The sequence below is a fragment of the Ornithorhynchus anatinus genome, chromosome 8, assembly GCF_004115215.2.
Source record: "Ornithorhynchus anatinus isolate Pmale09 chromosome 8, mOrnAna1.pri.v4, whole genome shotgun sequence".
Taxonomy (NCBI): Eukaryota; Metazoa; Chordata; class Mammalia; order Monotremata; family Ornithorhynchidae; genus Ornithorhynchus; species Ornithorhynchus anatinus.
In genome coordinates this window covers 55,236,116-55,250,041 of record NC_041735.1, presented here as the reverse complement: position 1 = coordinate 55,250,041, position 13,926 = coordinate 55,236,116, and the positions used below count along the sequence as shown (strand labels likewise).

The window sequence follows — 13,926 nt, the reverse complement described above, 5'->3', positions numbered from 1 at the left end:
GAAGGGGAGCTCTACTGAAAACAGCCTGCGCGGCCTTCAGGTAGAAGAAATGTCGAAGCTATCATTGGCAATCGAGTCAGTGGAGGAAGGGTTGAGGGCGGATAGGGGAGGTGGGGGATTCCCATTACTTGGACAGCTTTATACTCGGGGTAATTAAATGAGAATCTCTTCGTTATTGGGTCGGTGATGTGAAGAAAGACTGACTGAAGACAGTTTCTGCTTTTGAAGAGGACTCTGTTTATATACATGTCAACATTCAGTTGGAGGTGAAAAGGTTAGCACTTGACCCAGGAAGTTTCCGTATTCGTGTTTCAAAAATAGATCTGCTTCATAAATTTCCCTCCCATTTCAATGTGCTTCTTCTTCTACTTTAATAAAGAAGTCATTGTTGCAAGACACGCTAAAGGATCTTGGGTGGGGTCAGGACGTGGAACTCTCGAAATGGCACACGAAGGGAGAGCCTCAACGAAATGATGGGGAGAAATTTAGCTTTATTTATGTAAAGGCCAACCACTTGAACATGGAAAGACCCACCTCCCTGCTCCTCCCTCCAATAGGTAATCAAACAGTGTAGGATTAACCAACAATGACTGCAAAATACACGGTAAATCGAGCATACCTGAAATTTGAATATATTTATTACAGATATTTTAGGACCCGTAAATTCTGCTCTGGATTCCATCACTCAGAATCTCAGAACCTTTAATGATTGTACAGAGACTCGGATATATCATTGGATCACAAAGGACAACTGATAGAACTCAGTGAAGTACATTTGAGACATCAAAACATTGTGCATCATGCAAAAGTCTATTCACAAATCACATAAAATATACATTCATTTCGCCATTCATCACATTTACGATTGGGTTGGAAATACATCAAATCTAAGGGAAGATCACGGTGGAAATAAGAACTTGTTTTGGATAATATACCCTTAGGATCAGAACAATCCAACACAGGTTTCAGGTGGGAGGATGAGGGGAGAAAGGCTAAAAGGGGGGAGGAGTTGAGGAGAGAGACACAGCACACCAAGCAAGGTTTACAAAACCCAGTGCAATGTAGGCCTTCTTATCCCAGTGAAACAAATAGTGCTACTCTTTGAGGCACCTGCTTGGGTTTAACCAGTTGTTGGATGGTTTATTATTGTCACTGTTAATCATACAAAATTGTACCCAGCCTTGAGAGTTTGTCCACCCTGTTTTAATCACTTAATCTAAACATCATTTCTAGAAAATCTGTATAAAGATAAATCTCTCAGACAAAGTATTTACAACCAGCAAACTCACACACACGAAAATGAATCATTAAATTAAAGGATGAAAGCTACTGAACTTGTGTAAACACTTTCATAGTGCATCTCTTCATGAGGTCCTGGACACACCCTATTCTCTCTCCCTCTCTCTCTCTCTCTCCCTTGCCTGCCTTCTGTATCAGGTAAGAGGTAAAATGTATGAGGTGAGTGTAGCAGATATGACCAGTTGCATCTTTCTGGGGTTAAGTGGAGCTATTTCAAATGGTGTCTGCAGCCAAAAGTTGCTCCTGATAGATTATCAGAGAAGAAAATGAAATCAAGAAAGAAAGAAAAAAGCTGCCCAGGTCATCGCAAAATCGATTCTGCCACCCAAGTTTGGCCAAGAGAGCTCACCCATCCTCCCCGGCTGCTGGGCCCGAATTCTCTAGAACGCAGGGACTGACCTAGCCTGAAAATGACCCGAAGATAACATCAGAAGGAAAGAGAGAGCCACTGTAAATGAGGAGGAAGATAAGCTAAGAATGTGCTTTGGGGTTGGAATCCTGCACTGGGGGCAGTGTGGGGGGCCCGGGACCATCTCAGTTGGAGGTAGTCAGAGTGTCTGAGGTAGAGGAAGCGGGGGAAGGGGCGCAAGGAGACGAAGTGGACTTCTCCGACGATTCCTCTGTCTTCTCCTCGCTTCCAGAAGGGGTGGCGGGGGAGATGGGGAGCAAGCCCTCCTTCTCGCGCTTCTTCTGCTTCATGCGACGGTTCTGGAACCAGATCTTCACCTGGGTCTCATTGAGTTGCAGGGAGGCAGCTATTTCCACCCTCCTGGCCCGTGTCAGGTACTTGTTGAAATGAAACTCCTTCTCCAACTCGGTGAGCTGCTTCGTGGTGAAATTGGTGCGCACCGTATTGGGTTGACCTACGTATCCGTATTCACCGGCTTTCCCTGGAAAGGGGGAAGGGGGAGGAAGGGGAGAAAAGTGATGGGAGGGGGGGGAAAAAGCCCAAACTTATTAAAAATGAAGTGAGAGTGAGTGATTTATCCATGCCACGCTTCAGAGAAACATTCAGGTAAGGAGAGAACGAGAACTCCTCAACACAAACAAAGATCGGAGGAGGGTGAATGATGAGGTGCAAAGTGTTAACCTGAAGTCTACCATCAGTGTGAGTCGGGGCCGTGATTAATGGGAGCCTAGAGATAGCCGCAGAAAAACTCCTCTTCCTCAGAGCGAACGAAAGCCTGCCTCCCGTCCCCTGGTCCTAAGAGGAGCCTTACCTGGGCAAACTTAGGTGGTCCCTTTCGCCCTCCCCCCGCCCCCTCCCCAACCCCAAAAGTATACAAGAAGAATGAAAAGGATTTTATTCCGCGTAAACGAAACAAAACTGGACTTTCCGGACGCGGAAAGTAGTTAGGAGCAGGCTGTTATGCAAGTTAAGACTAACCTGTTTTCGGAGGATTTCTTTTTACTTTCATCCAGTCAAAGGTTTGTGCTGGAGGAGATGTCTCCGCCGAAGGGGAGCGACAGGCTTCTTGGTGGCTGGCATGGAGAGGGGACAAGGAATTATTATAAGTTGCCAGAGTCAGGTTCTGCTGCTCTTGTCCGTATGAGTGGTGAATGTACTGAGGCGAACCCACCGTGCCCCCGGCATAACCCTGGTGGTGATGATGCTGGACCATGGGAGATGAAATATTTCCAGAGTAAACAGCGGGAGCGCACTGGGGATACCCACCATTTACATCTGCTTCCTGATTTAATGAGTAGGGGCCGTAACCTGCGGAGAAGTTCTGCGTGCCATAGCCCGGGCCACAGGTCGGGTGGGAGTAGGACATACCCAGGTTGTTGTGGTGCTGGTAGGCGGCTGTCTGGGGGTGGTGATGGTGGTGATGGTGGTGGTGGGGGCTGATCTGGACCCCCCTGCCCACCACGAAGCGATCGTCGCCGCTGCAGCTGTTGGCAGTGACCGCGCAGGACTGGAAAGTTGTAATCCCATGGTCCGGGTGGAAGGCTCGGGCGGAGCAAGTCCCCGCGTCTCCCCCGTTCAGGATGGGGTACTCCAAGAAAGAGCTCATTCTTGCATTGTCCATCTGTCACAGAGTGGACGGGTCCTTCGGAGCCCCGGGTGACCGTGCCAACTTTCCCACTTCCTCCATGGGGCCAAAGAAGAAAAATGATATGAATGTACAGTGAGGGGGGGAGGGGGGAGCGGGTTGGGTTGGGGGGTGGTTGAGGGGGCGGGGGAGGGGCATGTGACGGAGGCAACCAATGACTGAGCCCCCTGCGAAAATTTGCCCGCTCCCGGTAGTGATGGATCACCGTTTCAGTGGCATTTAAATCCCCAGCGCTCCTCCATCAAGGTGACGCGCAGTCCCCCCACCCACGCCCACCCCGGCTCCGGCAGCTGCATTTCAGGCTCCGCGGCCGAGCCGGGGAGACGCTCCGGCAGCCTCGCCTCCGGTTCGTCCCCCTTACCGAGGCAGCCTTGGGGGAGAACTTGAAGGGCTGGGGAGATCGGATGGGGTGGGGGGAGGAGGAGGAGGGAGGGAGGGAGGGAGAGACGGAGGGAAGGGAGCGCAGGGAGCGCGGGGCTCCCGCACCGGATTACAGGGCTGGGAGGACCTGTCCGCGGGGGAGGGCCCCGGCCAGAAAAAAAGCAGGTAAGAGGAAGGAATAGGGTGACCGCCCGCCGCCTCCCGGTTCCGAAAGGAGCCACGGCGGAGGAGGGAAGAGAAAGGGGGAAAGAGGAAGAAGAAGAGGAGCAGGAGGAAGAGGAGGAGGTGCGGCTCGCCTCGACACCAAACCCTCGCGGTGAGTGTGCGCTCTGTTCCGGGCTCCCGCGGGTCCCCGTCCCCTCCGGGAAGGGACAGCAAGGCGGAGGAAAAGGTGGAAAGGCGAGGGCAGGGGGGAGGAGACCCTCTAGGCCGAGGTGAAGGAGGTGGGAGAGAAGGTAGAACGGTGCTTGGCACATAGTAAGCGCTTAATTATTAAGGAAGGGAGAAGGGGGAGGAACTTCCCTCCAACGTGGGTCCCGGGGCAGAAGAGCTAGTTAAGGAGGCCTGTCCGCCCTCCACACACACCCCCCCCCCCCATGATTTGCATGGCAATGTGTCGCTTTTGTCATTCACCGCCGCGGGACGGACGGGCTGGGGAAGCTGGGCCTGCCTGGAGAGGAAGCCCCACCGCCTTCGATGGCTTGGGACGGGCGAGCGGGCCACGTCGAGGGGAGAGGGGGAGGGACGAGCAGGGCCTGACCATAGCTAACGCGGTCGGGCCGGGGGCGGGGGGCGGGGGGGCCGGTCCTGCCGCTGTCCATCTGGTGGGGGAGGCCAGGGCCGGGGAGCGCGCGTCCGCAAGCGCGCACACACCACGCGCGCACTCGGGGCCCGGGCGCGCGTGCACGCACAGCCCCCGGGGTCGGGAAGGACTGGCTCATTCATCCATTCATTCAGTAGTATTTATTGAGCGCTTGCTAAGTGCAGGGCACTGTACTAAGCGCTTGGAGTGGACAAATCGGCAACAGAGAGAGCCAATCCCTGCCCAATGACGGGCTCCCCACCGCAAACGTCCTCGGGCTGCGGATGACGTGCCCAGGGTGAGGGTGGAGGGGGTGGGAGCCGGAGAGGATAAGGATGGGCTTCGGGTAACTCCCTCCGTCACAGGGAGCTGGGCTTCCCCCCCACCCCCCGCCTCCTGTTTCCTCGGGTCCCATACTGCAGGCTGGGAGGGGCGGTGGGAGGGGCGGGAAACAGATGGCGGATGGTGGGGAGGGGGTGGGGGGGCGTGGGCGGAGACTCTTCCCCTCCCCCCGCCCCCTTCCATCCTTTTCGGGGACCCGGTCCGGTCTGCACCGGCCGACCGACTCTCCCCTACCAGCTCCAAGGGTGCGCAGGGTGTCTGTTAGGTGCCCGGGAAGGCACGTGCGACCAGGACTCTTCTCGGAAAGGGTTGGGGGCCAGGGGGAGGGGAAGAGAGAGGAGGATGGCCCCAGTCTCCCCACCCCCCTCATCCGCCTGCCCTTCCTACCGTAATTTCCTATTAGATTTCACGTCTACTCCGGCCGGGCAGAGAGAAAAGGCCCAGGAAAGAAAGGCGAGCTGGGATGGGGAGAAACGGAGGCCGAGACAGAACGAAGAGAAGGAAAGAGCCTGGCTCCCCAATAAAAAAGCGAGATCAAGTTTCTAGTAGCGACTCCGCCATTCGAGTTTTATTGGGACTTTTATCCTCTTGGAGAAGTTTTATTCAAGCAGGTGCATTTCAGATCCGTGGTAGTCCACACCGTTCCCACCTCCTTTTTCTGATTTATTGTGGGGGGGGGAGGATAACAAGTGTAAAGGGGGAGGTCCTTTTTTTCGATTTCACCCCCCTTCCCATCCCCCAGCCCCACAAGAGCCGCCCCGGACAAGATGAACGAGGGGCGAAAAGCAGCCCCTCGTAGACCCGGCTTCTCTACCCGCTCCCGTCCTCCCCCCACAGCCTCTCTCCAAGAGCCGTTTTTCATTCGCTTTTGATTTTTCTTTGGTCTTCGACCCATCCACAGGAAGCGGCAAGCGGGTTGGGAATAGATTTCGTCCTCCAAGCCTAGCACGTCGCAAGAGGCAGATTTCAGGCCCGCGGGCGACCCGGCTCCCCGGAGAAGTCCGTGGCTGGGGGTTCCCCCGAATCAGGGACAAGCGGGGATCCCTCCATCCTCAGAGGGCTCAAGGGGGGGCAGTTTATCTCGCTCCTCAACGGCCGGGCTTCCAGCGGGGCAGCTACGCCTCGGAGACGTAGGCAGGAGGAGAGATAGCAGTGATAATCCCGAATGCTTTCCTCTACGTTACAGGCCCCTCTCTTGGTCATTTCTGTGCCTCAGTGGCGAAGGAGCCGATCTCTTTGTTAGCCTTCCCCGCCCAGGACTGTGTGGCCAGCCACAGCTTCAGGTCACAATGCAGCATAATGGGGACAGCGGGGACGATCACTCTCATATTCTGTGTGTGTGTGTATGTGTGTCTCCCTCCTTCCTCTGTCTCTCTCGATTTCCCTTTCTCCCTGCGGGATTCAGAGCAGCTTGGGATAGACACTCTCTCACTCCTACCCTCCCCCCTACCCCTCCCCGAAACCGAAATACTGTACCAGTTAACGCTTCGTCCGTCCTGGCGGGCCTGGCGGCTGCCCTTTCCCGACTCCCCTCCCCGGGGATCATCCGGGATCATCCTGGACAACGCCGCAGCCTCCCGGTGGCTTCCTGGCTCTCTCTCCCCGGGCCGACTCTCCAGGGCCGAGCCCGAGCCTCGGGAGGGTCCGATGGAGCGATCGGTCGCTCTCCCTTGGAAGAAATCATATCGCGACTGGCGATTCGGCTTCCGTCGTCGAAGCTGTGATCCTCCCAGGGTCTCTCACTCGCCTGCTTTAGAGTCAGGATTCTGCCCCCCTTTTAAAAAAAAAAAACCGGGAAAAGAGGGCTAGTCCGTGGAAGCGGAGAGCGGTCATCATTAAAATAATCGACTGAGAGAGGATCGCGAGGTTTAAAGCGCGCTCCCTCCGCCCAAAGGCCCTTCCCTCAGAAAGGAAAGGGGGGAGGGGAGGACAGAAGAGCTCAGGCCTCCGAGCTCCTTATGGCATCCGCAGCTCAGCCAAGCTGTTATTTTAAAAGAGCAATAAAAATGAATTATGACTAAACGCCTCCTAACTTAATGCTTTCGGACGGGGTTCCCCAGCCCAGGCAAATACGTAAGAGGATTTTTATTTGTGCATGTGTTCCTGCAATTGATCTCTTTGATGACATTCTCATTCATAGAAAGAGTTTGATTTATGAGTGTAGGAAGAATCGCATCTAGCCCTTTCCAGCTAGGGCCCACGCAGCTCAGCTCAGCACAATTTAGCCCAGCCCAGCTCCACAACGTGTTGCAAGGCAGAGGGAATCAGACGCCGGAGATATCAGCGGAGCAGTTGTTCTTTGGGGAGGAGAGGAAGAGGGTAGGGGACAGAGGGGAAGGGGGGGACACAGAGAGCCAGACTGTACTGTAATTGCTAGAGTAGTCCAGTTAAAGATGAGGCTTGGGTTTGGAAAATCACACATGTTGCATGCTTCCTGGGTTTTCTCACGGTAAGTAGCGCTCTGTCCTGAATGGGTGTTCAAAGAGGAAAAAAAAAGCAAGGGGGGGGGGGAGAAGAGGGGGTGAAGCGGAGCAACAACACAGGCCTAGATCATGATTTCACTGAAGCTTCATTTAAAGTGCATTTCTTTCTATTTTTTTCTTTTTGCTCTGTCTAGGAAACTGGAGTTATTTTACAATCTGGGGTGACGACCCACACTATTTAAAATTTTAACTGGCAATCTTGACTTTTAGAGTCTTAATGATGCATTATTTGCCAAGTAAACATATTTAAGAATGAAATATTGATTTTTCTGGCTTAGAAAAAAAATCCTAGAAGGGCTGAACTGATCTAGTGAGACCAGCCCTTTCTCAAATGCGTTTTACAGCTAGTAACTATTGTTTTGTTTTGTTTTTGTTTTTCTCTATTTTTCTTTCAGGTCCGTTTTCCTGGAACAAACTATCTACAGCTGGGAGACTAATCAAACACATTGAAATTTTGCTGGGGGTGGTGGTTGTTGTTGTTGTTATTGTTGGAATCTAGACCTTTTAAACAAATCTGTATAAATAAACGAATTGTTAGTAACTTGGCTATTGATCTGGAGACAAATGGACTCTTAAAGGAGTCCTACACTCATGTAATGGGTAACTTCCCACAGGCACTTTATTTTCCTATTTCAAAAGCTTAAACCTCGACTGGCACAGATAAACTGTGCGTTCTGTTTATGTTACTGTTTATACATCTATGGCTTGTATATATATTCTGATAAACTATTCAATAGAAGAGAGGAAAAGGCTTCACGGAAGCCCAGTCCCTACCTTAGCTTTCTTTTTATTGGTGAATCACCTTTATAATAAAGGCTCTCAATGTTTCCCCTCTGATAAATGTATTAAAATTGAAAAAAAGAAGAGAGGTTGTGACCAGAATTTTATTTACCAAGTTAGACTAAAAGGAGGAAGAGAAACTGTTATGAGAGAGAGAGAGAAAGAGAGGGAAAAAAAGAAAGCTACTTATAGCAAAGGAGAATTTATTCTACCAAAAATACTTATGACAACGCATCCTAATGCAATACAAAAATAAAAAGAAAGTGATGATACAATTATATGATCACTTTCTTACAGGCCTCATATATTGCTTTCCAAGAATCACCTAGAGGGTGGTTGGGTTAAATTGAAAACAACTATAACTTCAAAATAACCTGTAAAGATGGCTCTGGAACACTGTCAGAAGACTTAGTAAACAAAAAAAAATACTGACCAGTTTTAGAAGGGGGCTTGGGGGCGGGGGGGGAGAGTGAGGTAAGAGAGAAGAGGAAAAGACGGAGAGGGGAATAAAATAAAAATAAACTCCCGGAAAAGGCAAAAAAAAAAAAACCTGGGCAAAGGGAATTTTTTTTAATGTTTTCAGTAATTCAGATGCTGCAAGTCAATTGTAGTGAGTGTGTCTGTAAAAAAGTCAAAACTGTCAGCTGAAATATCTACGGGACTGTCGAGGGAGCCTGGTAAACTGGGCGAAACTGCATCTGAAAGCTGCAGGCAGGAATCTGTAGAGAAAACGTTAAAGTCCTGTAAAGAGGGGACATCCAGGGCCTCTGGACTGTCATTGTTCAGGCCAGCGGCACAGTTCTGGCCCATTGTTGACAGGCAGTTTTGAACAGTGGGTGACTGATGCTGAAAATGTTTCAGATTTTTCTCATTGCTGGTTAAAGGCGAAACTGGGAAACTTTGGGATTCTCCATTGTGTACATTCGGAGCCTGCTGTTGGGATAGTGCATTTTGCTGAAAAGTGTACCCTTCCCTTTCCAAAAGAGCGCCTGAGACGGTGTTGAGGGCTTGCTCAAATAAGGATTTCTCCTCCTCCTCCTCCCCGGCTTTTTCGGGGTCCTCCAGGTTCTTAAATTTCCCTTCACTGTTTTGGTTTTCTTTGCATTGGGTCTGTCTCTTGTGTTTCATCCTCCGATTCTGAAACCAGACTTTCACTTGTCTCTCAGTCAAATCCAGCAGGGCTGCAATCTCCACCCTCCGAGGTCTGCAGAGATACTTGTTGAAATGAAATTCTTTCTCTAGCTCCAAAAGCTGGGTGTTGGTGTAAGCCGTTCTCAGGCGCCTTGAGCCACCACCGCTGTTATCTGGAATTTCCAGGGTCTCTGTAGAAAGGGAAACCAACAAGAGACACGCGCACAGTTGGAGTTGAAGGGTCCAAGCGGGTTATTCCACTAGAGAATAAATATAGCATAAAATCTCAACTGCAACAAAATGGCCGCCCTGGGTTGCAGTAAATCCATTGTGTTGCCCTCCTGAGCGGCCAGCCCCGTGCAACCCCTTCTCTTCCACCTCAATAAAATTATTGCCTTTCACTCCCCAACCTCTCCATCCCAGAGCAAACTTTATATTAGGCATACTACAATTTATAATTAATGCATCAGCTGCTTAGCTGAGCAAGAGCGATCTATCACTCTTCATTACTGTCAAATATCCAAACTCTAGGACAGCAAGACAAGAGGAGGTCAGCTCCAACTCAAATAAATCATCCCACATTAAACAAGTTAGGGAAAGTTTTTTTTTTTAAATAGCATTGTGGAACTCACCAAGTCCTCTCTCCTCCAGCTCCAGTCCAGAGCCCACAGTACTGGAGAGATAGCAGGCTCTGCACCCCTTCTCCTGTACCAGCCCCCCCACAGCCTTCTCCCGCCCCCCAAAAAGTCTCAAGCCAAAAAGGGATGATGCCTGCACCCAGGAGTTGGGGGTGTCTGAGGGGTGGGAGGTGGTGGGGGGCGGGGGGGGGAAGAGTCTTTGAACTGACCTTTGTGGTTCAAGCAGGCAGGTCCAGTGGAGGAGGCTGAGGCCGAAGCGGGAGGCAGGGCGGTTTTCTTGGAGGCTTTTTTCTCCTTCATCCAGGGGTATTCCGGAGGCGGCAGGGCGCCGGCTGGCACTGGGCTGCTGCTGCCGCCATTGGGGCTCTGCTTGGGACGACCGCTGCTGCTGTGGCGAGGGTGGCTGCCTGGGTTCAGGCTGGGGATGGTCTGCTCAAAAGGAGGAGGAATCAGTGTCGAGTGTGAAAGCGTCGAGTTCTTGATTGATGAACTTTGAAATGTATCACCGACAGGGGGAAAAGATGTCAGGCACTCAGCAAGCGACGGCTGACTATTGATAAAACCAATCTCTCGCTCAAATTCGTAATTCATGGCCTTCTCCTCGGAGCCCCCTCGGAGAAAAAGTTCCCTCTTCTGGAGGGGCTTTGGGGGGGGAAGGCCCAGGAAAAAGGAGAGAGAGAAGAAAAAAATCTATCATAGAAGATCGCTGCTGGGGTGTTTTTTTTCTAATTCACTGATTACAGCCGTATGGGGACCGCGCTACTATTAAACTATTGAATTCATGGAGACAAGGTTGAAATTGGACCGAATTGGCTGTCACATGATTGCTTCTGCCCAATGACAATTTGGGCTTTAATCAAAAGAAGCCACTGTCTGTTTGATTGATCCAAAAAAGTCGGGAAGGAACGCCTCATTGGGGGCCAGCGAGGCTTTATTTACACTTTTTTAAAGGCAAAAATACATATACGTGGGGGTGGGGGGGGTCTGTGTGTGAGAGAGAGAGAGAAAAAGAGTGGGAGAGAAAGTGAGAGAGTCAGGGTGTCTGCTCGCCTACTATTCGTGAAGGATTAGGGTGTGTGACTGTATGTATGTGTGTGTGTGAATGAGAGAGAGAGAGAGAGAAGAGTGAGAGTGAGAGAGAGGGAGGGAGGGACAGGGAGAGAGAGGGAGAGAGAAAGAGGGGGAAAGAGGGGAAGGGAGAAAGGGAGAGGGAGGGATGGCTGCTGGTTCTGCCGGCTGCTGCCCTGCCGTCTCCTCCTGCACACTCCTCGCATTGTTTGGGACTGTCAGGAAGACGCTTTGCACCTCACAAATCATTTAAGCACCTCACTCTGACGCCTTGAGTCATTAACAAAGTAATCCATTAATCTTCAAAGTTTTGACACCCGAGGCCCCCGCATCTCTGCCACATAAGTTCTGCTCAGGCTGGAGGCAGCGGCAGAAGGAGAGAGAGAGAGGGTCCTGCTGGTTTGTTTTCCCTTTTCCTCCCCTTTTCCTTAACCGAGTTCCCTGCTTCAGAGCTCGCATCTCCGGCGCTCTTGCACTTCCCCGCGCCTCTCTGATTTTTTTTTTTCCTTGGGTGTATAGTACGGTGCACGATTGGCCTGCGGGCACTCAGCCCATTGTTAGCAGGATTTCCCGCAGCAGCCTTGCATCTGGCTCCTATAGGGAGCGGAAAAGAGAAGGCAGCTTTGTGTGCTCCACGACTTTCCATTGCCGTCAACTTCCCAGGAGTGGAGGGCGAAAGATAGATGCATATGCCAATAGAGACAGAGACAGATCCATGGGAACAAATCCTAGGTAGATACGGACGCATATACCCAGAGACATATAATAAAGCAGAATACAGCATGCTCGCCGCTGCTGACATATTGCTTTTAATACCCGTAATACGTGGGGTCCGGTGAGTATTTCCGATTTCCAGGAAATCTATTGGAAGTCGGCGTCAGCGACGGCGAAGTCGTTTTTTCTTTGTTTTTGTTTTGGATGGGCTTTGGGGGGGTTTTTTGGCCGTTATTGTTGTTTTCCATTTTTCTTTTTTTTTTCTTTTTGAGGGATGATGCTTTAGGTTTGAGTTCCTTGAAATCAATCTGGCTGTACCTGAAAGGGTGATGTCCCCAGCATCTTCCGCCTGCATTTCTTTCTCTCGTGGCCGCCTCGCATCAGAACCTCTCCAGGAGGTGGGAGAGGTTCGAACCCACGTTCCGTTCGGACCCATGTTCTTTTCGGTGAAATCGAAATCGGCGTTTAACCGAGCACTGTCTTGGGGCGGAGAGGGGGACCTCAAAGAAGGGGGGCAAGGGGCTTTTCCGGAGGCAGGATCTGAGGCTGGGGCGTCCTGGACCGACTCAGGTTCCTTCGGAAAGAGAGGCACTTTGAAGCTATTAATAAATAAATAAATAAATAAATAACCCAGTCAAAGAGAGGAAAAAAATAGAAGCGAACGCTGCCTGCCAGGTTAACATTTCCACCCCCAAAATACTATTATTAGTAGGAGTATTAGCTTGGGCGTCTTTGGAAATGGACCAAGTGAACATTATTCAGACCGGTCGGCATCAATGGCTCTCTCGTCTGGGTGAAGCTGGCAAAATATCTTTGGGGGTAAACAAGAAACCCCCACCAACTCAAGAAGCAAAATGGGGGAACAGGTCTGAGGGTGGGTATTTAGAGTGGTTTGGGTGAAAAATTAAATATAGGCTGGAACTGGTCATTAATAGCGCAAAACGTGCCTTGCAAATGGAGATCCTATTGGAAAATGGAAGGTTTTTTAATTTTCTTGCTTTTATTCCAAACAAAGCTCTAAAGGAAGTCTGGGCGCGATCAATCTTGTTCGCCAAAAGGTTTGACAGCCCCTGGCCCTTAAGAACACATTTAAAGCTTCTTGCTCTTTCCAAGATCAAATGTAGCCGAGAAAAGAGGGAGAAGCAAGGAAAACGCAAGTAAACAGGGAAAACCCTTCTTTTCCAATATTTTCCTAACAGAAAGGGTTAGTGGGATTACTTTAGGAATAGTGCATTTAGATTGGGCGCAGCGACGTGCCCTGCTTTAGGTCGGATTCGAAAATATTGGGGAGGAACCGGGTGTTACAGAGTAGGAAACAGATCCGCGCGCAGCTCCTAGAAGGCTTTGTGAGCTGTAGCTTGTGTGGGTGCAGTATTCTGCTTGTTCTTTTTAGTGGCTCTGATTCAAATACCATCTGGTACAAAACCTTTTTCTCCGATCAGTCAACACCCAAAATTTAGGAAATCTATTCGTTTAACTCGGAACGCATTTGAATAAGGATTTTTTTATTTTTTTTTTTAGAATCTAGGAAGCTGGGGTAAGACAGAAAGATTTATTGTTTTCCTTGAAAGCCAAAATGAATATCTTTGCTGGCAAGATATGAAAAATCCCATTACGATCTCATTTTTTAAAAACTCTTGACCCAGAGGGAAGGAAACAGCTACCAACCCAATCAGTAATCTTTTAAAATTTGCGTTTTGAAGCCTGAATACTATATGTCCAGGCTAAAAGAGTAGCCCGTGAGGAATTCCCCCTAGGTGGAGTTCTGCCCATAGGGATGCCTTGTCCCTTTTTCTACATTAATTTTATTTACTTCTCTAAAATGGTGACTTTGAAGAAGAACCTATTTTTTAAGTATCTCCAGCCAAAAGACTTGGGGGCTCTCTTCTTAACGACGCCTAATTTTCTAGCCCATGTATTTTGCAATCCGCGCCATGTTGTGGGGGAGGGAGAGGGGAGGGAGATGGAGGGGGAGGAAATGAACTCAAACCAATCTCGTTTTAAGCCAAAGCTCTCTCCAAATGCATGTTTGTCAATGGATCCGGACCGGCGGTGAGGGGGATATGGCTAAGCATGTATGCGACATGCAAATGTCCTCTATGTCTATATAAAACCCACATGGCTGCGGGTATCAGATATTCTTTTTTTTTTCACCAAATTGCGAGTTCTTTACCTAGCTAAAGCAGATTATACATCTCCCTGCGAGTATATATGTCTAGCCTTGTCTATACTAG

At 50.1% G+C, this 13,926-nt stretch overlaps 2 protein-coding genes and 1 long non-coding RNA gene across 3 annotated transcripts; 1 reads left to right on the top strand and 2 right to left on the bottom strand.

Moving 5' to 3' along the window:
• Window positions 1–609: 609 nt before the first annotated feature.
• Window positions 610–3,379, bottom strand: HOXA1 (homeobox A1). The gene is made up of 2 exons (XM_029070115.2): window positions 2,687–3,379; window positions 610–2,189 (listed from the first exon to the last, which is right to left on the bottom strand). The coding sequence occupies exons 1-2, from the start codon at window positions 3,327–3,329 to the stop codon at window positions 1,834–1,836; spliced, it is 999 nt and encodes a 332-aa protein (XP_028925948.1). The 5' UTR covers window positions 3,330–3,379; the 3' UTR covers window positions 610–1,833.
• Window positions 3,380–3,815: 436 nt separating this feature from the next.
• On the top strand, window positions 3,816–8,225 carry LOC114813685. Its single transcript, XR_003761409.1, has 2 exons — window positions 3,816–4,050; window positions 7,757–8,225. It is a non-coding gene; the product is annotated as an uncharacterized LOC114813685 (long non-coding RNA).
• A 471-nt stretch (window positions 8,226–8,696) lies between these two features.
• Window positions 8,697–10,504, bottom strand: HOXA2 (homeobox A2). The gene is made up of 2 exons (XM_029070219.1): window positions 10,120–10,504; window positions 8,697–9,463 (listed from the first exon to the last, which is right to left on the bottom strand). Exons 1-2 carry the CDS (start codon window positions 10,499–10,501, stop codon window positions 8,721–8,723), a joined length of 1,125 nt encoding a protein of 374 aa, XP_028926052.1. The 5' UTR covers window positions 10,502–10,504; the 3' UTR covers window positions 8,697–8,720.
• Between the last annotated feature and the right edge of the window lie 3,422 nt (window positions 10,505–13,926).